The following is a 24836-nucleotide window of genomic DNA, read 5'->3' on the forward strand; positions in this document are numbered from 1 at the left end:
GGGGTCGCAGGTGAGTTGTGGGAAAGCAACCATCCCAGATGGCTCAAAGGGAAAACAGGCGGAGAGAGATGTAGATACAGGTCCATGAGAACAATAAAGCAGCTAGTTTGAATTCTCGACGTGTGGATGGGAGGGCTCACCCTCCACCCCACCCCACCCCCCCACCCCCCTGTGCTCTGGTGCAGGCAGACGTGAGAACATCCGGGGCTATTGTCTGGCGCCGACTTCTGCAGCCTGCTCCACCTATGCCGACAACTTCGCCCACCGATCTCGGTTACCTGGCAACAGGAGAGGATCAATCGCTCGGCAATGTTGCTCCATCCACCTGTCAGGCTATATCAAGACTTCATTGCTCAGCCTGGGCTGCCAGAAGCCCACCGCCCCCCCCCCAGAGACAGAGATGTATCTGAGAGACAAGCTGCAGGGGGCAAGGACGGCTAGAAGGGGGCGTGCACCGGGCACAGCCGGCATACGCACAACACTCTGGTGCCTGGGATGGTGCTAAAACAGTCCCTGGAAAAGTGCAATCCCCCAAAACAGCTGCATCGGTGTCAGAGACCCAAAAAGCAGTGGAAGCATTTTTGGTGGGTGGGGGGGGAAGGGTCAGGGAGGGCCAAGGAAAATGGCTCCTCTCTTATCCCTGATGGAGACGGGGGACAATGGTGTGTAATCCTCGGCGCTTTAATCCGAGCCACACGGCGGCTTTGGCTGAACAATGCCAAAGTAAATGCAAGACACACGAACGTCAGACAGCTCCATCCAGGTTTTAACCCCGGAGTGCTCGGCTTCAAGCTGCGGTACGAGAAGGGAGGCTCGCGCCAAGAGTGGCTTGGAGGGCGTGCAGAGTGCCTTGGCGCTATACTTTTGGAGTTTTCGGGGCCTAACGTTGACCACTTCGTCAGTAATTTTTTTTTTCACGACTAGCATGGAAAGCGGGGCTCCTTCGTGGGTTGAACCCGGAAGGAATCCCACCAAAATTTTGGGGAAGACCTGCACGGGCCTGCTCCGTTAGGAGAAGAGCAACTAAGACGATTAAAGGCCTGGAGACTAAAACATACAAAGAACGGTTGCAGGATCTGGGTCTGGCCAGTCTAGAGAAAAGAAGGACTGGGGGGGGGACCGGATAGCAGTATTTCAGTATTTGAGGGGCTGTCACAAAGAGGAGGGGGGCCAACTTATTTTCCAAAGCCCCGGAAGGCAGGACAAGAAACAACGGTTGGAAACTGATCAAGGAGAGAAGCAAACCTGGGATTAGGGAGAAACTTCCTAACAGTGAGGACAATTAACCAGAGGAACAGCTTGCCTCCAGAAGTCGTGGGTGCTCCATCACTGGAGGATTTTAAGAAGAGACTGGACAGCCATTTGTCCGGTATGGTATAGGGTCTCCTGTTGGAGCAGGGGGTTGGACTAGAAGACCTCCAAGGTCCCTTCCAGCTCTATTCTAATTGAGACAGAGAACTTGAGATGCTAAGCTAAGGTGACGGTCATATGCAGAGATGGCCTTTGGAAACCCATTGTGCAATCCGGGCACAGTGAAAACAGGTGGATGCAGACTACACAGGATTTGAAGAAGAAAAATAAGGGCTGGAAAGGAGAAATTCTCCCAGCTCTTTTCTGTGGCCAGAAGTCGCTCCTGGCTGTGCAAAAGAACATCCTCACAAATCCACAGATCTGAACAGAAGGGGCAGAAGGCAAGTTTACAAAGGGACGGAAGAAGGACCAGCATGGAACAAAATAAATAGAGTTAAAAGAACGCGCAAGCCAAGCCTGTCTGTCTGTCTGTCTGTCTGATCAATCATCCTATCTATCTATCTATCTATCTATCTATCTATCTATCTATCTATCTATCCACTTTGTTTGCTGCCCATCTCAAGCAACTTTTATCATCATCATCATCAGAGCTGGAAGGGACCTTGGAGGTCATCTAGTCCAACCCCCTGCTAAGGCAGGAGACCCTATACCATTCCAGACAAGTGGCTGTCCAGTCTCTTCTTGAAAGCCTCTAGTGATGGAGCAGCCGCAAGTTCTGGAGGGAAGCTGTTAATTGTTCTCACTGTTAGGAAATTTCTCCTTAATTCCAGGCTGCTCCTCTCTTTGATTAGTTTCCATCCGTTGCTTCTTGTCCTGCCTTCGGGCGCTTTGGAGAATAAGTTGACCCCCCCTCCTCTTCTTTGGGGCAGCCCCTCAAATACTGAAAGACTGCCATCATGTCACACACACACCCAGGTCCTTCTCGTCATTAAACTAGACCTACCCAATTCCAGCACCCGTTCCTTATACGTTTTAGCCTCCAGTCCCCTGATCATCTCTGTTGCTCTTCTCTGCACTCTTTCCAGACTCCCAACATCGTTTTTATACTGTGGCGAGCACAACTGGACACAACATTCCAAGCGTGGCCTCACCAAGGCATCCTAAAGCGGTAAGAACAATTCACCTGATCCTGATTTTATCCCTCTAATAACACAGCCTGGGATTCCATTGGCTTTTTTTTTTGATGGCTGCAGCCCCCCCCCCCCCCGAAAAAAGCCAATGCAATGCAATTATCTGCCACCCATGACAGTTTCCCCACTTCCCTCCTTTAGAAAGCAACCTCAAACAAGCCTCATCAAACCGGGTGAGGACTGGCAAGGAGAAAATCCAGCTTATTTTTAGTGCAGCGCTATTTATAACAAACCATTAGCAAAAATTCCGGTGGCCACACGTTCAGGACCGGGGCCAGCTTTAAATGTGAGTCTTTGCTTCAGCGTTGGGGGAACAAATCTCAGGGTCCCTAATCGTGAGGTGGGGGGTGCAGGGTGGGGAGAAAGGAAAATGGGGGGGAAGGGGAGATGCTTGGGGTGGGAGTGAAGGAGGAAATCTTACTGCTGTGGGCTTCCAGAGGCAGCTTTTGTGTGCACGCACCCCAGTTTGGGGGGGGTGGGAAATAAGAGGAACAGTTAATTAGAAGCTAATGAGTCTAAATCTGCATGTGAAGCAGATAGCTTATTACTGGCGCTTTAATTACAGTTTTACCAGAGAGAAACCAGAACAAAATTACAGTGTCGTACAGGGCAAAAAAATGCCCTGCCAAGATTCTTTGAGTTAAAAAGTTGACTTCTCTCTCCTGCCCCCCCCCCGCCCCATAGCTAACAAACCAGGAAGGTCCTGAAACAGTGGGGTATCACAGGGGTCCAATTTTTGAGCTTCCAAGATCCGGGAACCCCAAAATTACAAGACCCTGGCTAGCTCAGTTCTAACCTGCTCCTCAGAGAACGCTGGAGCTCCAGAGAAAGTTATTTCCCAAGGCTGGTTTGTTTTGTTTTTTCCCCATAAAGGAGGCAGCAGAAGAAAGAATAAAAAGCATTGGAAGGCATAACAGAATAACAGAGTCGGAAGGGACCTTGGAGGTCATCTAGTCCAACCCCTACTCAGGCAGGAGACCCTACAGCATTCTGGGCAAACGGCTGTCCAATCTCTTCTTTAAAAAAAATCCAGCGATGCAGCACCCACAACTTCTGGAGGGAAGCCCTTCCACTGGGTAACGGTTTTAGATTTAGATTTAGATTTTATTAGATTTATATACCGCCCTTTTCCCGTAGGACTCACTGTTCTCACTGTCAGGACATTTTTTCTTATTTCTAGATTGGTTCTCTCTTGGATGAGTTTCCATCCATTCATTCTTGATTTACCTTCTGGTGCTGTGGAGAATAACTCCCCCCCCCAACTTTCTTTGTGGCAGCCCCTTAGAATAAAAGTCATTTTATGAAGCAGGTTTGGATACAGTGGAGGCAAAAAATAGTTTAGGGATAAGGAGAAGCGTTGTGAAGGTGTGGGTGTAAACTACATTTAGCTGTGTTGCCTTTTCTTATGCTCCTGTGTTTCATTTTTTCTTCCTACTTAATTAAAACCCTAACCCTAACCCAACAACAAGGTCACCTGAGTAGCCCTTACAGCAGGTCCAAGAAGCTCCACATCCATTTGCACCACTCAGGTGACCCTGAGGACACAGGTAAACCTCCAAGTGGCCTCAACGACTCTCTAAAAAGAAGGCAAATGACCAGCGGTCTGCAAGGAGTATAAATCTTTCCATTCCCCACCATCCAGTCAGAGCTGAAGAAGCTTCTTGCAGGAGAAGCGAAACGTCTTCAAAGAAAAACAAACAACTGGTCATTTGCCTTCTTTTAGGGAGCCGTTGAGGCCACTTGGAGGTTTATCGGTGTCCTCAGGGTCAGCTATGTGGTGCAAATGGACGGGGAGCCTTCTTGGAAGTGCTGAAAGGACCCCATTTTGGCATCACTCAAATGACCCTGAAGACACAGATAAACCTCCAAGTGGCTTCAACGACTCTCTAAAAGGAAGGCAAATGACCAGCAGTCTGCAAGGAGTATAAATCTTTCCATTCCCCACCATCCAGTCAGAGCTGAAGAAGCTTCTTGGAGGAGAAGCGAAACGTCTTCAAAGAAAAACAAACAAGTGGTCATTTGCCTTCTTTTAGGGAGCCGTTGAGGCCACTTGGAGGTTTATCGGTGTCCTCAGGGTCAGCTATGTGGTGCAAATGGACAGGGAGCCTTCTTGGAAGTGCTGAAAGGACCCCATTTTGGCATCACTCGAATGACCCTGAAGACACAGATAAACCTCCAAGTGGCCTCAACGACTCTCTAAAAAGGCAAATGACCAGCGGTCTGCAAGGAGTATAAGTCCTTCCATTCCCCACCATCTAGTCGGAGCTGAAGAAGCTTCTTGGAGGAGAAGTGAAACGTCTTCAAAGGAAGAACAAGAAAGTCCAGTTGACTCTTGAAAAAAACAACCAGGAACCGGAGGACCGAGAACCGCAACAGACAACTGAACTCAGTTGGTGAACTATGAACTCTGGATGGCCCGAAGGGAAAGAGGGGATTTTTTGCAGGAAAATCCCAGTGCTGACTTTGCTCCTGCCATGCCTAGATGGATTTTTCCCCCCCAATAAAGCTACACTCTTGGTCAATCGAAAAGAACCCGGAGTATTTTGCAAAGAAGACATTTTGGAGGAAAGGGGAAAATCCACTGAATGTCGATTACGGATTATAGAAACCAACTGTTAATGATTTTTTTTTCCTTTACCAATGTAAACCCAGCAAACACGCTGTTGACCAACTACTAAGTGATTTCTGTTTTTTTTAAAAAAAACATCAATAAAATATAATGAAATAAATAAATAAAGAGCCGGGAATTTCTTTTGTTGAGACTTCTTGTGTGCCTGTTGGACACAGTTGCCCAGTGACTCTTGCTGTAACTGAGGTTGGAATCCACAACTGCACAACAGACTTTCCTGTCTGCAGGGGTTTGAATAAACAACTGCAGAATTCTTGCCCTACGTCCGTGTGTGTGTGTGTGTGTGTGTGTGTGTGTGTGTGTGTGTGTGTAGTAGCCGTGGTGGTAACTTTGACTGATCACTAAGCAACTGGCACATTCTCCCCTCCCCTCCCCTTTATGCAGTGGTGTGGAGTGTGGAGTTGTGGCACTGCAAAACAGGGGGAAAGGACCAAGCAACTGGATTTTTATTCTAAGCTGGATTCTGGATTCCCCCCCCCCTTCTTTCTGCCTTATGGTGAAAAACTACTCTGCCAAGCTAGCGTACGATTCACGCTCTTGTGCCAGTGTAGGATTTGTGTTCAGGCACAAACCAGAGAAAGTGTGTCTATGCAAGCCAACCGCTTACTAGGCTGTCAGACTTTGTCGACCTCAGCTAAGGCCTAAACTCAGGAGGTGGTAAAGCCGGGCTGGTGCTAAGTGTGCTTCTCTGCACTGCTCTGAGATCGCTATATTTGGGCAAATCCAGAGAAAAAAAGTCCCTTTTCAAAAAAACTCAGGGATTTACGGTTTTTGTGATTAAAACCTCCTGCCCTGGGAAGGGCTAGTTCCAAATTCACGCCCAAGTGCCCCTGTGGCAAAACAGACCGCTCTTGAGTCAAGGTCCAAATGGGACATTTCGTGGGACATTGCCACGGAGTAGTAGGAAAAGGAAGAACGGATCGAGAACGTCGGTTTTAAAATCTCCAAAGCTTCTCGCCCGCCTTTTTTCCCCCGTTTAAAAAAATAAAAGGCCAATTAAATATGGCGATGCAACTTTGGTGTGGAAATCTTGTCTCCATCTTCCCCGTTGCTTGCAGTGACACAGAGGCTGCCTTTTCCTCTTGTTCGACACCCCCCACCAACAACAACAACTCCGTGGCCACGCCTGGCACATCCTTCTCTTTTGCTAACAAAGCCCTGAGTCATTTTAGATCCCCCGCACGGTGTGGGAGGGCAGCTAAAATTGGTTTTCTTTTGAAAGGAGCCAAGCTCTGGATTGAAGAGGGTGGGGAACAAAGCCAGCCAGAAAGTCATGAATCGGCACTTTTCACTCCCAGCAACATCTGGGCAACCCAGGCGAGGAAAGGCCGCCTCTACTTACACCCTCCAAGACTCAGGAGGAGACAATAACCAGGGTGGACACAATTCCTTGCGTGTGCCAAAGGACCCGGGTTAAAAATTCAAGATTGGCAAAAAGTGGAACGAGCAGGCCTGGGAGGGCTTTTGCATTCAACCTCCCCCCCCACGCCCCGGCCACGCACACACAACACACTCGGGCGCTTGCGAGCGTGCAAACGGAGCCCTTGGTTGCAACTCTTCAACCCACGCAGCCACCCACCCACCGTGGATTTGCGCAAGAGAACCAGATCGTAGAAGGTTATGAAAATTGACGAGCTGACCCTTTAAAGCGGCTGCCCCGTTTCCGGAGACCTTGCAGAGGAGAGCTGGGCAAGGCCAGGAAAAGGGGCGGCTGCTTTAAAGAGCTGCAGGAAAAGCGCTAGCTCTACCCCGCCCGCAAGGGTGCGGGAGTCGAATGCGGAGCCTCGGGCAGATCTGGCGAACGGGCTGGACCAGAAAGCAATTACCAGCCTCGCCGCGGCTTTTATCTGCCTTTTGGGCGCCGAGTCCTCTCCGGCGCTGGAAGAGACGTGGTTTTTCTTTTTAAAATGGAATATAATTATGACTGTCAGTGTCACCGTTGTTACTGGCTGTCCTGGGTAACAATTGAATTACATTTGCCACTTCACTAAGCAACGCGGCTTGTCTTTTTATGCTGCTAATTTGCTCAGAGGGAAAGGGGGGGGGGAGAAATACATCGTAGACTTCCATAGAAGAAAGAGAGAAGGCCGGGCAAGGTATTCTCCTGAAGTGGCTCCCACACCGGCTGCCTCGAGCCGAGGAACAGAAATGAAACGGGTAAAAAAAAAAGAAGAGACGGACAGAATAATAAGAGTTGGAAGGAAACTTGGTTGATCGTTTTCCCCCGTCAGGAAATTTCTCCTTCGTTCTAGGTTGCTTCATTCCAAGGGAGAAATTTCCTAACAGCAAGAACAATTCACAGAGTAGAACAACTTGCTTCCAGAGGTTGCGGGTGCTCCATCACTGGAGGCTTTTAAGAAGAGACTGGACAGCCATTTTTTTTCCCCCGAGAATGGTATAAGGTTGGCCACGGGACACTTGGCCACTGACTCGTATTTATGACGGTTGCCGCGTCCCCTGTCACTTGGCGGCCTTCCGACAAGCAAAGTCAACGGGGAGGTCCGACTGGCTTCATTGCTATGTCCCTAACTTAAACAACTTCAGTGATTCACTTAGTAGCTTGGAGCAAGGAAGGTCGTAAAATGGGGCAAAAAAACGCACTTTTATTTTTTTTTAATTTTAATCCCACTTATATCCTGCCCTTCTCCGAAGACTCAGGGCGGCTTACAATCTAAGAAGCACAAATCAAATGTGCTTAGCAGTAGCCTTCATTCTATGTATATGCCTGCTTTATTAGGGCTTTCACACACACCCCAAGCGGCATTATTACAAAGTCAGCTTAATTGCCCCCAACAATCTGGGTCCTCATTTTACCTACCTCAGAAGGATGGAAGGCTGAGTCAACCTTGAGCCTGGTGGGACTCGAACCTGCACTAATGGCAGGCAGCTGGTGTTACTTAAGGAGGCATCAGCCCACTGCTCCACCAAGGCTCTTAAGAGACATCTCGCTGAGCAACAGAAATTTTGGGCTCAACTGTGGCCGTTCATTCCGCCGGGACCTGAAGACCTGGCTCTTCGAGCTCTCTGGCCCAGGCTGAGAATTTTTTAATTTTAATTTTAACTGGGTTTTTTATTTTTCTCAGGGTTTTATTTAATCTTTTTTAATTTGTTTTAACGTTTGTATTGATTTTCTTTTAAATGCCTTGTAAACCGCCCTGAGTCCTTCGGGAAAGGGCGGTATATAAATCTAAATAAATAAATAAATAAAACTCGAGGAGTAGCTGCGTTAGGGTGCAGCCCCTACTAAACAGCCAGGGTTAATCAACCGCACTTCAAGATCCCGTGAAGTGTTGATTCCACTTTACAAGGCCTTGGTAAGGCCACACTTGGAATACGGCGTCCAGTTTTGGTCACCACGATGTAAAAAAAGATGTTAAGACTCTGGAAAGAGTGCAGAGAAGAGCAACAAAGATGATCAGGGGACTGGAGGCTAAAACATATAAGGAACGGGTTGCTGGAATTGGGTAGGTCTAGTTTAAATGAAGAGAAGGACTGGGGGATGACATGATAGCAGTCGTTGAGTATTTGAGGGGCTGCCACAAAGAAGAGGGGGGGTCAACCTATTCCCCAAAGCACCCGAAGGCAGGACAAGAAACAACGGATGGAAACTAATCAAGGAGAAAAGCAACCAACGGGCCAGTCATTCAGCATCCGAGATACAGACCTGACCTTCTCGCCCTTTCTCACACCTTCCGATATTTCTCTCCCTGCAATGATAGTCCTGCTCAGCGGCAGACAGCGAGCAGCTGGGGACTCTGGGTTTTGAAGTCCAGCATTGAGGAGGGTGCCAGATTAAGGAAGCCGGATGTCTCTGCCTCGACGGTTTGCTGCAGAGACTCCAATTTGGCAGAAAATGTGGGTTTTTCTTTCTTTTTTTTTGAAAAAAGGAGGTTTTGGAGGGAAGCGATGACAGTCAGGCGATAGGAGAGACACCCCCCCCCCCAGAAATGCTTTTTGCCTCCATCCACAACACACTCCGGTGACAAAAGGGAAACTGTCATTCCGTTGCCCAATTACTAATTCCTAATGCCACAATTATTTCCTTACATGGCAGCTGAATGGAGGAAGTACTGCGGTTCAACAAACGGAAACAGTCACCAGCGTCAAAACTAATTTACCAAGTAGAGATGCACATGTGCACACACTGACTCTCTCTCTCTCTCTCACACACACACACACACACACACACAGAGAAAGAGAAAAACAAACTTCCACCTGAACGGAAGCCTCAATCTGTTTTTTTCAAAACAGCAAAAACCAAGTTTTTGGGGACCATGTTTTTTTTTTTTGTGTGTGTGTAAGTAGAGACTTAGTTCATGCGGTCATTAATACAGGGTTCCTCAATCTCAGAGGCTTTAAAGTGCGTGGACATGATGGCTGGGGGATTCTGGGAGTTGAAGCCCACCCCTCTTAAAGCAGGCTGGCTGGGGGATTCGGAGCTCAGCTGCGGTCGTAAGTCAAGGACTGCCTATAGTTTATTAACTGGGTTTGACCAGCTGGGATTGCACGTGTCTATGAAGACTGTCGGTCATCCAGGTCACGGTTGCCCCAAAGGTGCTTTTTCAAGAGGCAAGAAGCTTCTTCAAGTCTGATCTATAAATATATAAATCCTTCCATTCCCCACCATCCAGTCGGAGCTGAAGAAGCTTCTCGGGTGGAGAAGCAAAAGCTCTTCCAAGAAAAACTAGAAAATCCAGCTGCCTCCTGAAAAAAAAAAGCATCTTTGGGGCTGGGTTTACAAGCCACTTTGGAAGCCTGAACTAGCCAGGTTTGCCACCGCACAGGTCCAACCCAAGGTGGTCTCTTCAGGAAACCACGGATAAATCACCCTCGGTGAAGCCCCTGGTGGGAACTATACCCCAGAACAGAGTCTCCAATGATGTATGACAGGGGTCTTCAAACTTGGCCCTTTTATGACTTGTGGACTTCAACTCCCAGAATTCCTCAGCCAGGCATGCTGGCTGAGGAATTCTGGGAGTTGAAGTCCATAAGTCATAAAAGGGCCAAGTTTGAAGACTCCTGATGTATGAAACTGCTCAAGGCTGGTGAAGTGAGAAACGGAGAGAGACAAGACAGGTTTGGCCAACCGTCTCTTTCAACCCCGTGATGGATGGGCTGCCCTTTTCCTACCAAGCCTCGATAAATGACCTCCTTGGTCTCCGAGAAGCCATCTGGATGATCAAGGGGAGACAACTTGGCTTATAAATCACGGGGCCGAAAGCCCACCCAGGGCCTTCCTGCAGCCCGCCAGCATCTTTGGAAAGGCGGAGGAGCCGGGAGACGAGGCCCATTAATTTGGCGGCGGCTTCAGGCATCCACTTTGCCCTTTCAAGCTTCAGACTTTGGGAGTACCTCCCCGACATGCAGGCTGGGTGCCCCCCCCCCCGAAACCAGCCCGAGTCTCCTGCGATCGCCAGAGAGTGGGGCTGCCAGCCGTGCTTGGCTTAAAATCTCACCGCCCAGAAGCCATGGGGGTTGCCCGCCAGCAGGTGTAATTAACGCCCTCGGGGGGGGCTGCTCCTACCACCCTCCTCTTGTCGTGTACCCCTCTCCTTTCCCGGGGTGACCCCCATTCACCTCTCTGTCGTGCCCATGGCGGACACGGCTGGCCTCCCCCGCGAGGAATCGACGGCAAGGAAGTTGGAAGAGGGGGGGGAAAGACGAGCACGGTGCTGCTTTGGGCGATGGAAAGTGAGAGCCGCCCTCAGCCAGGATGGCTGGGGATGATGGGGGCTTCAAGGCCGACACAGCTGGACGGCACCGGGGGGGGGGGGGAGAAGAAGGCCATCAAGAGTGAGGAGAAAGGGGGCAGTGCCAGGATGCTGGAAGAGGATTTTCCAAAGTGCCAAGGGATTAAAATGAATATTTGGGGGCAGTTGCAAGGTGGGGGGTCGCGATGGGTCGGATACGACTTCGCAACTAACAACAACAACAACAACAACAAAGAGGCCAAATATTCACTCCGAAGCCTATCTCTGGGCCTAATAATCTGGGCCTTGGTCATTTGGGGAATTCAATTAATTGAACTGAATTACCACATCCTGATAGGGCCTGGAGGCTAGTGCAGGCAATTATTTGCAGATAAATAACAGGAGCAAAAAAAGCCTCGGGAGGCCCGAAAAAGTAGGCAAAGCAAATGAAATGAAAATCAATGCAAACTTCCATTATTAGGCATCAAACCAACAAGGTTAACCGGGTAACCACGTTATACGAACCAGTCAACTGGTGCAATCAATCCCGGATTACCTGCCATCCGGTAAGGCAGCTCTGCTATTTCCAAAGAATACGGGGCAGCTACAGGCAGTCCTCGGCACAGAGCGGCTCGTTTAGTGACCGCTCAAAGTTACGACGGCACTGACAAAAAACTGACTTGTGATCGTTTTTCACGACCTTTGCAGCATCCTCCCCCCCCCCAGGGCCACGTGATCAAAATTCAGAGGCTTGGCAACTGGCGCGTACTTATGACAGTTTGCAGCGTCCCAGGGTCAGGCGGGGACCCTTTGGCGGTCTTCTGACAAGCAAAGTCACCATGGGGAAGCCGGATTCACTTAACGTCCGCATTACTGACTTAACAGCCGTAGTGATCCGCTTAACAACCATGGTAAGAAAGGTCGTAAAATGGGGCAAAACTCACTTAGCAACCGTCTTGTCTTAACCACAGAAATTTGGGGCTGCGTCATGGTCGTAAGTTGAGGACGTATTTTTGCAGTAAATTCTAAGTCAGGCTTAACGCTTGATGCCTGCCTGGATCCTTGTCTCAGGCTGTCTTTAGGCTTTGCTCACAGCTCAGGAATCCCTTTCTTTGCATCTTATAATCTTACTTTATCCATCTCTCTCCTACTTTGCAACAATAACAATAACAAACAATAATAATAACAATAATAACAAACAATAATAATAACAATAGTAACAACAATAACAACAACAATAAGAAGAAGAAGAAGAAGGAGAAGAAGAAGAAGTTGGAAGGGACCCTGGAGGTCATCTAGTCCAACCCCCTGCTCAGGCAGGAAACCCTATAGCATTTCAGACAAATGGCTGTCCAGGCTCTTCTTAAAAACTTCCAGTGTTGGAGCATTCACCGCTTCTGGAGGCAGGTTATTCCACTGGTGAATTGTTCTCTCACTGTCAGGAAATTTCTCCTTAGTTATAATAGTAATAAGTTGGAAGGGACCTTGGAGGTCATCTAGTCTAACCCCCTGCTCGGGCAGGAAACCCTATACCAGGGGTCAGCAACCTGAAACAGTGAAAGAGCCACTCGGAACCGGTTCCCTCGCAAAAGGAAAAACTGGGAGCCGCAAAAAAAATGTGTGTGCATGCGCGTACATGCACACATGCGCAGAACAGGGTTTGACTGAAGAGTGGAGCCAAGGTGAAATATGCACCTACCCTGCATATTTGAATTGATTGGTTGAACTTTTTTAGTCCCACTTTTTTTTTTTTTTTTGGACTGCACATGGCAGAGGACCGGGAGCCGCAGGAGACGGCTGAAAGAGCCGCATGTGGCTCCGGAGCCGCGGGTTGCAGACCTGTGCCCCATTTCAGCCAAATGGCTGTCCAGTCTCTTCTTAAAAACGTCCAGTGTTGGAGCATTCACAGCTTCTGGAGGCAGGTTGTTCCACTGGTGAATTGTTCTCACTGTCAGGAAGTTTCTCCTTAGTTCTAGGTTGCTTCTTCTCTCCTTGATTAGTTTCCATCCGTTGCTTCTTGTCCTGCCTTCAGGCGCTTTGGAGAATAGCTTGACTCCCTCTTCTTTGGGGCAGCCCCTAAGATACTGGAACACTGCTATCCTGTCCCCCTTCGTCCTTCTCCTCATTAAACTAGACCTACCCAATTCCAGCATCCGTTCCTTATATGTTTTAGCCTCCAGTCCCCTGATCACCTTTGTTGCTCTTCTCTGCACTCTTTCCAGAGTCCCGACATCTTTTCTACATCGTGGTGATAGGGCTATAGGCAATTTATTTATTTTTTTAGCCCAATCCTGGCCCCCAAAGTATTGGGGTTTCTGCTTGCTGATCATCCGGTCAAGGAGCAGTCATTCTTTATTTGGTCTCCGATGGCTGAACGGTTGATGAGGCTCTTCGCAACACCTCTCAATTGCCAAGTCAGGAGGGTTGTCCCCCCCCCCCGCTCGCTCTTTCGCAAAATCCATCTTTCCAGCCCTATTTGTTTTAACAACTATCTGGCTCCTGCTGGCGTTGGCACATCCTTCATGATCTTGTCTGAGTTTGACGTTGCTTTCCTCCCCGAAAGATTCATCTCTTCTTTCCTTTCTCCATCTTTATGGCTCCTTCAGCACCAGGAGATAAAGCTTCCTTGCTTCTTCGGGAAGATGCTGGTTGACATCGTCTTGACGTTCAACATGAACCTGGGTTGTTCGCATTCTGTTTCTCCTTTTACGGGAAGTCCTCGACTTACGACCACAAGGGAGCCCAAAGGATCGATCGCTAAGCGAGTCATTTGCTCAGTGAGTTTTGCCCCGTGGTATAAGACCTTTCTTGACACGCTTGTCCAATGAACTGCTGCGATTCTTAAGTCGGTAACAACGGTCGTTAAGTGGATGCAGCTCCCCCCGAGTTTGGTTACCAGGTCGCAAAAGGGGAAATCACGTGACCCCGGGACGCCGCGACCGTCATCAATAGGAGTCAGTTTGCCAAGCGTCTGAATTTTGATCGCGTGACCATGGGGACGCTGCAAAGGTCGTAAGTGTGGAAGACGGTCCAAAGTCGTCTTTTTTCCAGTGCCGTTGTAACTTCGAACAGTTACTAAATGAACTGTTGCAAGTTGAGGACTACCTGTACAACGAGCTTTGCAAACGCTTGTTTACAGGCAGTCCTTGACTTATGACCCGTTTAACGGTGTTCCAAAGTTATGACGGGGATGAAAAAGGGTCTTACCACGTTTCCTTGAAGTTACGACGGTCACCCCACCCCCGCAGTTCCCTGGCTTGGGTTAATGGGCAACCGTCTCACACTTATGACGGCTGCGGTATCGCTACGGCCATATCATTGCAATCCGTGACGTCTCCTGCCGGATTCCAACCAGCAAAGTCAGCAGGGAGAAAAGCCGGACTCGCTTTTAACGACCGCGGGAAAGAAAAAGGCTGTAAAATCAGGCCCGGATGCGGGACGCCTGACTTAATGACCGTACCGCCGAACGATGAATTACGGTCGTAAGTTTAGGACTCCCTCTACAAAGCCGCATTGCCTGCAGGTCTCCAACTATTCTTTTTTCGTCTCCAGCTGTCGTTTCCCCAGCCATTTATTTTATTTAGATCATTTATGCGGCCGCCTGCTCGCTCGCGGCGACTCTGGGTGGCTTGCGGATAATAAAAACAGAGTGTAAAAATAAATAAATAAAATAGTAATAAAATAATGATAAAATAATCACACACACACCTCCCCCCCTTTCTTGCCTCTCTCTCCCTTTCAGGGCCAAACTCTTATCTTCAAAGGCGGCCCCCGCCCGTTCTTCTTAATGCCGAGGTTTAATCAGATCTTCCGGCCTTTGGCCCTGGCGATATTGTTCTGGCCTATCTAACCCGTCGAAGGCCTTGGCCACAGCCCAGGGAACAAGCTGGGGGCGCGGGGGCTTGCAGTCTTTTGCCCTCCTATTAACCCATTTCGGTTTGCAATCTGATTTCACGTGGGAAAGACACCAACTGTCAGAATCCATTTATATCGCATTCGTAAATGTATGTTTAAAATACTGTGCCTTCCCTGGATTCTGCCATTTCTCCAAAGGGAAGAGGAAAAGGTGTTTATTCAGCCTGGCCGGACACTGCATTCAAGGACCAGGGAAAACCCTTTTGATCTTCGGACACTGGATTCAAGGACCAGGGAAAACCCTTTTGATCTTCGGACACTGCATTCAAGGACCAGGGAAAACCCTTTTGATCTTCGGACACTGCATTCAAGGACCAGGGAAAACCCTTTTGATCTTCGGACACTGCATTCAAGGACCAGGGAAAACCCTTTTGATCTTCGGACACTGCATTCAAGGACCAGGGAAAACCCTTTTGATCTTCGGACACTGCATTCAAGGACCAGGGAAAACCCTTTTGATCTTCGGACACTGCATTCAAGGACCAGGGAAAACCCTTTTGATCTTCGGACACTGCATTCAAGGACCAGGGAAAACCCTTTTGATCTTAAGACAACAAAGGAGGGGAAGGGAGGGGGGGATCTGGTTTGTATCTCCATTTGAATCTGAAAAGGAAGGAGGGAATAATCATAAAGACACGGGAAGTTCCCTCTTTCCCACGAAAGGGTTGACACCGAAGTTTAACTGATGTGGGTCTGGCCAAATGGGTTTTGAGGGGAGGGGGTTGAACCGGGAACTCTTTATAAAGTATCAAGTTGTAACACAATGCCAGATCCTGTCTTGTATTTCCACAACCGATCATGTCCTAGTAAAAACTCCTTTTGGACAAGACCTGGCTCCAAGAGTTCTTTATTTTCCTAAGATGTGGATTGGGGTGGGGTCCTGACACCAACTCTCTTGCTCTGCTTATGCCCCCAATTCTCCTGGGTCCAAAAAAAGGAAGGAGGGGGGGAAGAAAAAAAAGAGAAAGTAAAAGAAATGTAAGCAGAGAATATACGGGCTTACGACGGCAGTTGAGTACCAAACTTTCTGCGGCTAATGTTTGTTGGGTGAATTGTGCCCCATTTTACGACTTTTCTTACCCCCGCTGTTAAGTGAATCGCCGCCCGGCGATAAGTTAGGGAGACGGCGGTTAAGTAAATCTGGCTTCCGCTCCCCCCCACTCCCCCGCCCCTTGACTTTGCTGGTCAGAAGGTCGCGAAAGGGCATCACGCAAACCTGTCCTGCACTGCAACCCGTCGTAAATACGAGTCGGTTGCCAGGGGGTCCAGATTGTGATCACGTGACCCTGGGGAATTCTGCGACGGCCGTAAGTGTGAAAAACGGGAGTAAGTCGCTTTTTCAGTGCTGCTGTAACTTTGAACGGTCATTAAATGAACGGTTGTAATTTGAGGACTACCTGTTTTTAACTGAGATCTCTTGTCCATGTTGCTTCTCACCGGAAGCTGATGTTTGGCTGTCGATTGCCTAAGGCACAGTCACCCAACCTTTTCGGCTTTGCAGACATTCGGGGGGGGGGGAAGGGACGGTTCTGAGCATTTAGTGGGCAATTGCACACACACACACAGTAGTGGGCACGTGAGCACACAGCTCTTGTGCCCTTGCGCTGACCTGCCACTTCTGCGGCACGGTTCCAAAAGGCTCAAGGGCCAGTAGTGGGCCGAGGTTTGGAGGTTGGGGACCCCTGGCCTAAGGTTGCCTCTTTCTCTGGCTGTTATAGGATAGGATAGAATAGGATGGGATGGGATGGGATGGAATAGAAACGAAACGAATAGAAACGAATAGAAACGAATAGGATAGGATAGGATAGGATAGGATAGGATAGGATAGGATAGGATAGGATAGGATAGAATAGAATAGAATAGAATGGAATGGAATGGAATGGAATGGAATGGAATGGAATGGAATGGAATGGAATAGAATAGAATAGAATAGAATAGAATAGAATAGAATAGAATAGAATAGAATAGAATAGAATAGAATAGAATAGAATAGAATAGAATAACAATAACACTTATACTTATATACCGCTTCACAGTGCTTTACAGCCCCCTCTAAGCGGTTCACAGTCAGCCTATTGACCCCCAACAATCCGGGTCCTCGTTTTACTGGCCTCAGAAAGACGGAAGGTTGAGTCAACCCTGAGCCGGTCAGGATCGAACTGCTGGCAGTGGGCAGTCAGCCTGCAATGTTGCATTCCGACCACTGTGCCACCACGGCTCTCAACGGGCAAAGCCAGTTTTGCTTAACGACTGCGTGATTTGCTTAATGACCCCTGGGGGAAAAAAAGGCTTGTAAAATCAGGGTGAGTCGATGACGTCACTGTTTAGGGGAAGACCTTTTGCCTGAGGACCCCCTGCAAATGTCTCACCAGCGGTTTTCCTGCCCACAAGACTTGGGGTTTTGTGTGGGGGTGGGGGGTTTGGAGTCCCTTTTCTTCAATGGCCTGGCTTCTCTCCGGCCCACAGAGCCGTTCACCACTTGCCTTCCGATCACACCAGCCAGGGTGATCCTGGCAGAGCTTCCAAGAGTCTTTGCAACAGCTGAGCTCTCCCGTCATGTCAAGGCGGGCATCTGCAGCCCAGAGATCGATCCGAGCTCTTCTTCTCCCGAGATGGAGGCAGATACTTGAAATTCATTCAGAGGACTGCCAAAATGGCCGGCGGCAGAGAATGCAAACGAGACCAGGAAGAGTTGGAAGGAAGCAGGTTTGTTTAGCTAGGGCTCTGCAACCGTGACAACTCGAAGACTTGTGGACTTCAGCTCCCAGAATTCCACAACCAGGCAGGGCTCTGCAACCGTGACAACTTGTGGACTTCAGCTCCCAGAATTCCTCAGCCAGGCAGGGCTCTGCAACCTTGACAACTTTAAAACTTGTGGACTTCAGCTCCCAGAATTCTGCAACCAGGCAGGGCTCTGCAACCTTGACAACTTGTGGACTTCAGCTCCCAGAATTCCTCAGCCAGGCAGGGCTCTGCAACCTGGACAACTTGTGGACTTCAGCTCCCAGAATTCCTCAGCCAGGCAGGGCTCTGCAACCTCGACAACTTGTGGACTTCAGCTCCCAGAATTCCTCAGCCAGGCAGGGCTCTGCAACCTCGACAACTTTAAAACTTGTGGACTTCAGCTCCCAGAATTCTGCAACCAGGCAGGGGTCTGCAACCTTGACAACTTGTGGACTTCAGCTCCCAGAATCCCCCAGCCAGGCAGGGGTCTGCAACCTTGACAACTTTAAGACTTGTGGACTTCAGCTCCCAGAATTCCTCAGCCAGGCAGGGCTCTGCAACCTTGACAACTTGTGGACTTCAGCTCCCAGAATTCCTCAGCCAGGCAGGGCTCTGCAACCTGGACAACTTGTGGACTTCAGCTCCCAGAATTCCTCAGCCAGGCAGGGCTCTGCAACCTCGACAACTTGTGGACTTCAGCTCCCAGAATTCCTCAGCCAGGCAGGGCTCTGCAACCTCGACAACTTGTGGACTTCAGCTCCCAGAATTCCTCAGCCAGGCAGGGCTCTGCAACCTCGACAACTTGTGGACTTCAGCTCCCAGAATTCCTCAGCCAGGCAGGGCTCTGCAACCTTGACAACTTTAAGACTTGTGGACTTCAGCTCCCAGAATTCCGCAACCAGGCAGGGCTCTGCAACCTTGACAACTTGTGGACTTCAGCTCCCAGAATTCCTCAGCCAGGCAGGGCTCTGCAACCTCGACAACTTGTGGACTTCAGCTCCCAGAATTCCTCAGCCAGGCAGGGCTCTGCAACCTCGACAACTTGTGGACTTCAGCTCCCAGAATTCCTCAGCCAGGCAGGGCTCTGCAACCTTGACAACTTTAAGACTTGTGGACTTCAGCTCCCAGAATTCCGCAACCAGGCAGGGCTCTGCAACCTTGACAACTTGTGGACTTCAGCTCCCAGAATTCCTCAGCCAGGCAGGGCTCTGCAACCTTGACAACTTGAAGACTTGTGGACTTCAGCTTTCAGAATTCCTCTGGCTGAGGAATTCTGGGAGCTGAAGTCCACAAGTCTTCAAGTTGTCAAGGTTGCAGACCCCTGAACTAGGAGAAGACGTGATGGCTGTATGAAAGCACGTCTTTATTCGTGGAAGGCACAGACAAAGCAGAACAGAGAGGCAGTCCTCAATGTACGACCACAATTGAGCTCCAAATTTATGCTGCTAAGTGAGGACATTCGTTAAGTGAGCTCTGCCCCATTTTACGACCTTCCTTCGACTTTGCTCATTCGGAAGGTCACAAAAGGGGATTGTGTGACCCCGGCACACTGCGACGGTCGTAAATATGAGCCAAGCGTCCCAAATTTTGATCACGGGACCGTGGGGTTTGCTGCAGCAATTGCGCGCAAAATGGGCACAGGTCCCTTTTTCCAGGGCCGTTGTAAACTTTGAACGGTCATTAAATAAACTGTTGTTAAATCCAGGACAACCTGAAAATGGGAAGGTGAGGATTTAAAGAAAAATTATCGGTGACAAGAGTTTGAGAAGCGAGGGAAGGAATGAACCTACGGCGGAAACACTTGGGGTGTTAGAATAGAATATTAGAATATTAGAATAGAATAGAGTTGGAAGGGACCTTGGAGGTCTTCTAGTCCAGCCCCCTGCTCAAGCAGGAGAACCTATACCATCTCAGACAAGTGACTATCCAGTCTCTTCTTGAAAACCTCCAGTGATGGAGCGCCCACGATTTCTGGTGGCAAGCTGTTCCACTGGTTGATTGTCCTCCCTGTCAGGAAGTTCCTCCTTAATTCCAGGTTGCTTCTATCCTTGGTTAGTTTCCATCCGTTGTTTCTCGTCCTTCCCCTCTGGTGCTTTGGTGAACAACGTGACCCCCGATTCTTTGTGGCAGCCCCTCAAATACTGGAACTCTGCTATCCTGTCTCCCCTATTTCTTCTTTTCCTTAGACTAGCCAGACCCAAGTCCCGCAGTCGTTCTTCGTACGTTTTGGTCTCCAGGCCTTGGATCATCTTAGTTGCTCTTCTCTGATTTTTTTTTCCAAACTCTCGACATCTTTTTTGTGGTAGGGTGAACAAAATTGGCTGCAGTATTCCAGGTGTGGCCTCGCTAGGGGTTTTTATACAGCTAATACCTCGTGTGAATTAGAAAATTGGATGTGATGTAAACTCGACAAAAGGTAGAATTGTGTGCTCTTTTCCCCCCTAGAACTTTGCTAAGCCTATTTTACAGCTTAGACGTGCAGTCCTCCGCTTACGAGCATTCATTTAGTGACCCTGGAAAAAGGGACTTATGGTTGTTTTTCACACCACCCTTGCAACGTCCCCGTGTTCACGTGATCCAAATTCAGACGCTTGGCAACTGACTTGTATTTACGACGGCCGCGGTGTCTCCCGGGGTCACCTGATTCCCCTTTCGTGACTTTTTGACAAGCCAAGTCAACGGGGGAAGCCAGATTCATTTAACAACCGTGGGAATGACTTAAGAATCGCAGCGATTCGTATAACGAGGGTGTCGAGAAAGGTCATAAAAACGGGACAAAACAACTGCGGCCATTCCCTTAACAACTGTGGCAAGAGGTTGCAAAACGGGGCAACCTTTACTTAACAGCTACCTCCTTTATCAAATGGGCGTTGTGGTCATAAGTCAAGGACTACCCCCGATATAATTTTTTTTCCCCTGCCTTCCCCACTTCCAATCACTTGTGTGCGCAGGGGAGCAGGTGCGTCTTTTGCACTCAATGCCACGTTACCGAAACTCTTCTGTTCTGAAGCGAAGGGCCCTTTAGCCTGAGCGAGAGCGTTTGCTGACAATTAGAGAGGCGACTTTTTTTTTTTTAAACATCGTTTCTTTCACAGCTTGCAGCACTTGAAACGGCCATTTTGAGCGGAGGGCATTTTGAATTCGGAACACTTGCGGCCTCCTTTCCTGCTGGCCGTGTATCTCGGCAGCCAAAAGGACCGTTGGGCCCGGGACCCTCCAGACGGAAGCGACTCCGGATTAAATCCTAAATGGGAGGCCAGCTTAGAAAGAGCGACTGTAGGGCTTTTCAAAATTTCAACAATCGCGCAGGCAGAGGGAGGGAAAGGCAGGAGACGGGGACGGAGGAGAGTCAAAATTACAATAATCCTGCCTGCTATCGATCGGGATGAGGAGACGTCAAGGGCTGGGTTCCAGTCTACGATACTGGGAATGCTAGAACACAAGAAAACAACGTTGGGATACAAGCAGTATTCCAGTCATATGAGGGGCTGCCCCAAAGAAGAACGGGGTTCAACCTCTTCTCCAAAGCACCGGGAGGCAGGACAAGGAGCAACGGATGGAAACTGATCAAGGAGAGAAGCAACCTGGAATTAAGGAGAAATTTCCAGAACAGTGGAGGACAATTAACCAGTGGAACGGCTTCCCCCCAGAAATTGCCACCACAGCCAGCAGTTCGATCCTGACCGGCTCAAGGTTGACTCAGCTTTCCATCCTTCCGAGGTGGGTCAAATGCCAACCCGGATTGTTGGAGGCAAATAGGCTGACTCTGTGAAACCGCTTAGAGAGGGGCTGTAAAGCGCCGTAAAGCGGGATATAAGTCTAAGGGCTATTCTTAAGTACTTTTTGCTGAAGCCCGTCCTCAGAGCACTTCCAAGCTTGGAAGAACAAGCCTTGGGTCCCGGTGACCGACTCAGAAGTGAATCAAATACCCAAGTTGGTTTTAAGTGAGTTGCCTGTTGCCCCCTCTTCCCCAAATGGCAAAGTTGCTTGGTCCCAACAAGGCTCTAATTTTTTTTTTAAACTGCTCAGGTGTCAGAATCCATTTATATCACATTTCATAAATGTATAGGTAGAACAATGTGCTTATTCTGGGGATTCTGCCATCTCTCCGAAGGGGGGGGGGGAGAGGATAGACTTTAGGCATCTTCAAACAATAGGGAACATTTGAACAAAAAAGGAAGCAATAACCATAAAACCAAGGAGAGTTCCCTTTCCCCTGGAAGGGCCTGACATCTGACCAAATGGATGAGGGGAGGGGCTGAAATGGGAATGCTTTATATAGGATTGAAATGTAACTTTGTTAGATTCCGTCTTGTATTGCCACAATCGATTCCATCCTAGTAAACATTTTCCTTTTGGACTAAACTTGCCTCCAAGAGTTCTTATTTCCTAAGATGTGGATTGAGGTGGATTGAGGACATCAGGATTCCTCACCAAAAGGCGGGAACTGAGAACACACAGCCATGTTCGCCCAGGGTCAGTCTCTTAGGCTAACGTAAGAGCTTGTGGGTTAGTAGAGTTGGAAAACGGTTCGTTCGGCAACCAGGTTAGTTAAACGGCTATGCAGGAAAATTAGGGTTTTCAAAGCCACGGCACCGGATACCTGGCCCCAGAGACTCAGGCACGCTGGGCTTTTTGGCACCTTTTGAAAAGATGGCCTCTGTCTGGTTTTATTTCCAAGAGAGGCTCCCGACTCCACATGGATTTGGGGAGGATTTCCAAAATGGTAGATGTGGCTGCGCACAGACCCCCCTCCCCCTCCCTCAATTCCCCAGAAGGCAAGATGGTTTCGCAGTTTCGGTGGCAGAGGAAGAACGGGGTGAACCAGATTCGAGTCCCGGAGAGGGTGGGTGGGTGGGAACTATCAATCCAGTCAACCTGGTAGGGTTGTTGTGGAGGAGGGGTCTTCAAATGTGGCCCTTTTATGACTTGTGGACTTCAACTCCCGGAATTCCTCAGCCAGCGCTGCTGGCTGAGGAATTCTGGAAGTTGAAGTCCACAAGTCATGAAAGGGCCAAGTTTGAAGACCCTTGTTGTGGAGGATAAAGTAGAGGTTCCTTGAGTTTGGGAGAAGAGGCAGGACAAATGGATCAATTGAATAAGATATTTCCCAAGCTGCTTTTCTCTTACTTCTGTGTAGGAGGAACCCTTGTTAACGTTTCTGTTGTTCATTCTCCCCCCCCCCCACTCTGACCTTCTTAAAGTTAAGTGGTACCTTGGTACTCAACCCCTTTGAAACTCATCGAATTTGGGACTCGGTGCGTTTTGACATGAAAATTTCGTCCCGGTACTCAGCGTTTCTTCCATACTCATGGCACAAGCCAGATCTTGTCCATGTTGGCTGGCTCCGTTATTCCTTATGGGAATAACGTAGGAATTGTTTTCGGTACTCATCGCGCCTCCCGGAACAAATTAACGATGAGTAGCGAGGTACCACTGTCTCCAGTTTAGTGGAGAAGACATTCTGGAGGATTAAAAAGGATGGAGGAAAAAAAAGAGGCATTTTTTAACGTCACCACAAGTCGCTTTTCCGTTTCATGTGATCGGAAGCAACTTGTCAATCAAAACGTCGAGACAGACGAGAGAGAGAGAGAGAGAGAGAGAGAGAGAGAGAGAGAGAGAGAGAGAAGCAGCGACACCCCCAATCTTACTAATCGCTCCCCCTCCCCCCACATTAAGGACCCCAATTTCTTACTATGTGCAGCTGTAAGTAGTCGCCGAGCCCAGAGGCACTGTCCACCCGCACCAGGATCGCGTTCTTCTGGTGCGTACTGAATCCCACGGCCAGCCGGTCAGCCCGTGTGCTGGGACGGTCATTTGGGGGCCAAACGTAGGTAATCAGCGCCCCGCCTTTGCCAAAGATGTACGTCGTGCCAGCTGGAAAGAAAAAGGAGGAGGAGGAGGTCAGCAAGGAAGGTCCAAGGAATTCCCACCCTGTTAGTAGGAGGACGTTTTCTTTCCCAAAGTTTTCGGCAGATCTCCAGAAGTCAAAATAGGGAAACGTCTCACCTGCCATTCATCCCGGTCTGCTCTGGGCTCAGAGCAGGAGCTTAATTGACACCACATAGCCCCCTCCCCCCCCCTTAAGACCAAACTTTGCAGGTGTTTTTGAAGGATTTTTAATGTCAACTATTTACTTCGCGGAGAAAGCCTCCTCAATCGTGCTCCGGGTAGTAAAATTCGATTTGGCAATTTGCTGGCTGCTCGGGGCGAGGGAGGAAGAGGCCGAAGGTGTAGGAAGAGACAAATGAATGCTCTTCCCTTTTTATGACTCTAAATTATTGTATTTTCTATTAAGCAAATTTTATGGAGCTGGGGCGTTGTTGTTGTTGTTGTTTTTATTTTGTCCCTATGGTCTTGAAGCGAGGCAATGAATCGTTGACCCTGGTCTGAGACGGGAGAAAGCTTATCGATTGATATGTGCTTAAATTGAGGTCTATAGGGGTGATGGCAGCTGGGCTGAACGGGAGGCGAAATGGCAGAAAGTCAAAAACATGTGCAGAGTGCTTTGACCCTCAAACCTGCTGCTCCAGGCCTTGAAAACTTCCCGTTCCTTTGTCAGGCTTTTAATTTTGCCTCTGAGAAGTCTTTAGTGCGCTCTGAGCTTGGCTGTTTTCTTACAGACATTTCATGACCCAGTTAAGTAACGTCATCAGTGTTAGAAGGGAATGGAATTGAGAGGAGGAGGAGGAGGAGGAGAACTGGGGGGTCCTTGGTGCTCTCTGAGGTTGGCTGTTTTCTTGCAGACATTTCATTACCCAACTAGGGAACTTCATCAGTGCTAAAAGGAAGTGCGGTTTGCAAGAAAGGAGGAGGAGGAGGAGGAGGAGGAGGAGGAGGAGGAGGAGGAGGAGGAGGAGGAGGAGAATTATGGGGTCCTCGGTGCTCTCTGAGCTTGGTTATTTTCTTGCAGACATTTCATGACCCAACTAGGTAACATCATCAGTGCTAGCAGGGTTTGCTATATTCCATATTATTATTATTATTATTATTATTATTATTATTATTATTATTATTATTATTATTATTATTATTATTATTATTATCCAGAAAATAAACTAAGAGCAAACCCTACTCCTTACTAGCACTGATAATGTTACCTGGTTTGGGTAATGAAACGCAAACTAGCTAATAAGAAAACCCCCAAGTTCAGAGAGCTCCTTGGTGCTCTGCACCAAGGACCCCACAGTTCTCCTCCTCCTCCTCCTCTCAAATATTCTCCTTTCTTACCATTTTTTTTCCTATTTCCACACACACACACCCCGCCTTTCCTGGCATCCGTGTCAATGAGATCCCTTTCTCTTAAAATTGTTCGGGTGGCTCTCAAAAGCGCTGCTAATTGCTGCAAACAAACTCTGCGAAAGGCTAGGCGGCTTTGCGAAGGAAATGCTTCTCGTAAATAAATAGAAATGATGATGGGGGGACTCCATGACGCCG

At 48.8% G+C, this 24836-nt stretch overlaps 1 protein-coding gene across 2 annotated transcripts in view; it reads right to left on the minus strand.

The window, feature by feature from the left end:
• NRXN2 (neurexin 2) overlaps positions 1–24836 on the minus strand; it is a gene marked incomplete at its 5' end in the record, with an annotated part of 185616 nt that overhangs the window by 66111 nt on the left and 94669 nt on the right. For both annotated transcript variants that reach the window (XM_081340212.1, XM_081340211.1), the window contains one exon: positions 23095–23276. In XM_081340212.1, coding sequence (XP_081196338.1) covers positions 23095–23276 — 182 coding nt within the window. The remainder of the gene's footprint in view (positions 1–23094; positions 23277–24836) is intronic.

The sequence above is a fragment of the Vipera berus genome (genome assembly GCF_964194415.1).
Source record: "Vipera berus genome assembly, chromosome: 16".
In the NCBI taxonomy this organism is placed as follows: domain Eukaryota; kingdom Metazoa; phylum Chordata; class Lepidosauria; order Squamata; family Viperidae; genus Vipera; species Vipera berus.